Consider the following 1440-nt stretch of genomic DNA (forward strand, 5'->3'; position numbering starts at 1 on the left):
CTTGTTAGTTGCAGCAGTGACACATCTGTGTTTTGAGCACCTTACTGTGTGCTATCTCGTCCACACAGAGTTCTTAAACTGGATAGTATTTTCCCCTTTTACAGATGAGGAAGGGAAACTGAGGCCAAGAGAGGTTCAGGCACTTGTCCCAGGTTACAAGTAAGTGGCAGAGCTGGGATCTGAGCTCAGGTCTGTCTGGCTGCAGTGCGCCGTGCCCCTGAACACCGAGACAGCTGTGCTGTGTTGCCGGCAATTCCTAATCTTCACGAAGGCCTTTCACTGGGGTCTGCCTATCCAACCTTCTTCTTAGAGTTTGATTTTATACACACTTCTTTCACTGTCTCTAAACCATTGCACTATTTGGGACAAAGCAACTGACGCACTAGTAGCTGTGCGTGTGCATTAGTTCTAAAGATCTGCTGGAGCCCACGGAAGATAGACTGAAGAAGCTTTTATGTTTCTGTTAATTTACGTCTTGACAGTTGGGATGAACCAAATCCTTTTAGATGTAAGAAAAACTTTTCAGTATTCCAATACATAATTTTTGATCAAAAATTAAGTTTAAAAGTATTAGTATATGACTCATCATTTTTTCTACAGATAAAGAGTTCTATTTGTCTTCTACGGGGGAAAATCTATGATGCGCTAGATAATCGAACTCTAGCGACCTACAGCTACAAAGAAGCTTTGAAGCTTGATGTCTACTGTTTTGAAGCATTTGATCTTTTAACATCACACCACATGTTGACAGCACAAGAAGGTTTGGAAACGCAGGTGTTTTATGTTTAGCAAAATTAATATTGTTAGGATATTTTTCCTCTGAAATCTATATAATAATCAAGAGCAGGCTATGTACAGGTTTAAATAGACCTAATAACTCTCTTAATGTCTTCAAAAATATGAAGCACATTGCAAAATGCAGTGTTGTGCAGTGCCTTTTGCTATCCAGATCTTTAGGATTTGGGATGTGATGCAGCCATCCTTTCGGAATGTGACTGAGGTAGTATAAACCAAGATTTGAATATCTGATTCAGTGATTCTCAACCTGGCTGCACATTAAATCCCTGAGGAGCTGGGGCTCACAGCTGTAATCCTAGCACTCTGGAGGCTGAGGCAGGAGGATCGCTTGAGCCCAGGAGTTCGAGGTTGCAGAGAGCTATGATGATGCCACTACACTCTAGCCTGGATGACAGAGGAAGACACTGTCTCAGAAAAAAAAACCCAAAAATCATCAGTGTCAAACCAGTTAAGTCAGAACCTTCAGGGTGGGGCTCTGTCGTCAGATGGTTTAAAACTCCCTGGTGGTCCTAACATACAACGGGGACTAAGAACCAGTGTCCAAATGTGTTGGCATCCATGGTAATGTGAGGTGAGTAAACGAGAACCAGAAAACAGGGTGGTTGAAAGAAGGGGAGTCAAACATATTTTATTTTATTTATT

At 41.7% G+C, this 1440-nt stretch overlaps 1 protein-coding gene across 1 annotated transcript in view; it reads left to right on the forward strand.

Moving 5' to 3' along the window:
• The window catches only part of CDC16 (cell division cycle 16), a 32478-nt gene that overhangs the window by 6131 nt on the left and 24907 nt on the right, over positions 1-1440 (forward strand). Inside the window, exon 4 of the mRNA XM_012661827.1 lies at positions 601-774. Coding sequence (XP_012517281.1) covers positions 601-774 — 174 coding nt within the window. The remainder of the gene's footprint in view (positions 1-600; positions 775-1440) is intronic.

The sequence above is a fragment of the Propithecus coquereli genome, unplaced genomic scaffold, assembly GCF_000956105.1.
Source record: "Propithecus coquereli isolate 6110/MARCELLA unplaced genomic scaffold, Pcoq_1.0 Scaffold738, whole genome shotgun sequence".
Taxonomy (NCBI): Eukaryota; Metazoa; Chordata; class Mammalia; order Primates; family Indriidae; genus Propithecus; species Propithecus coquereli.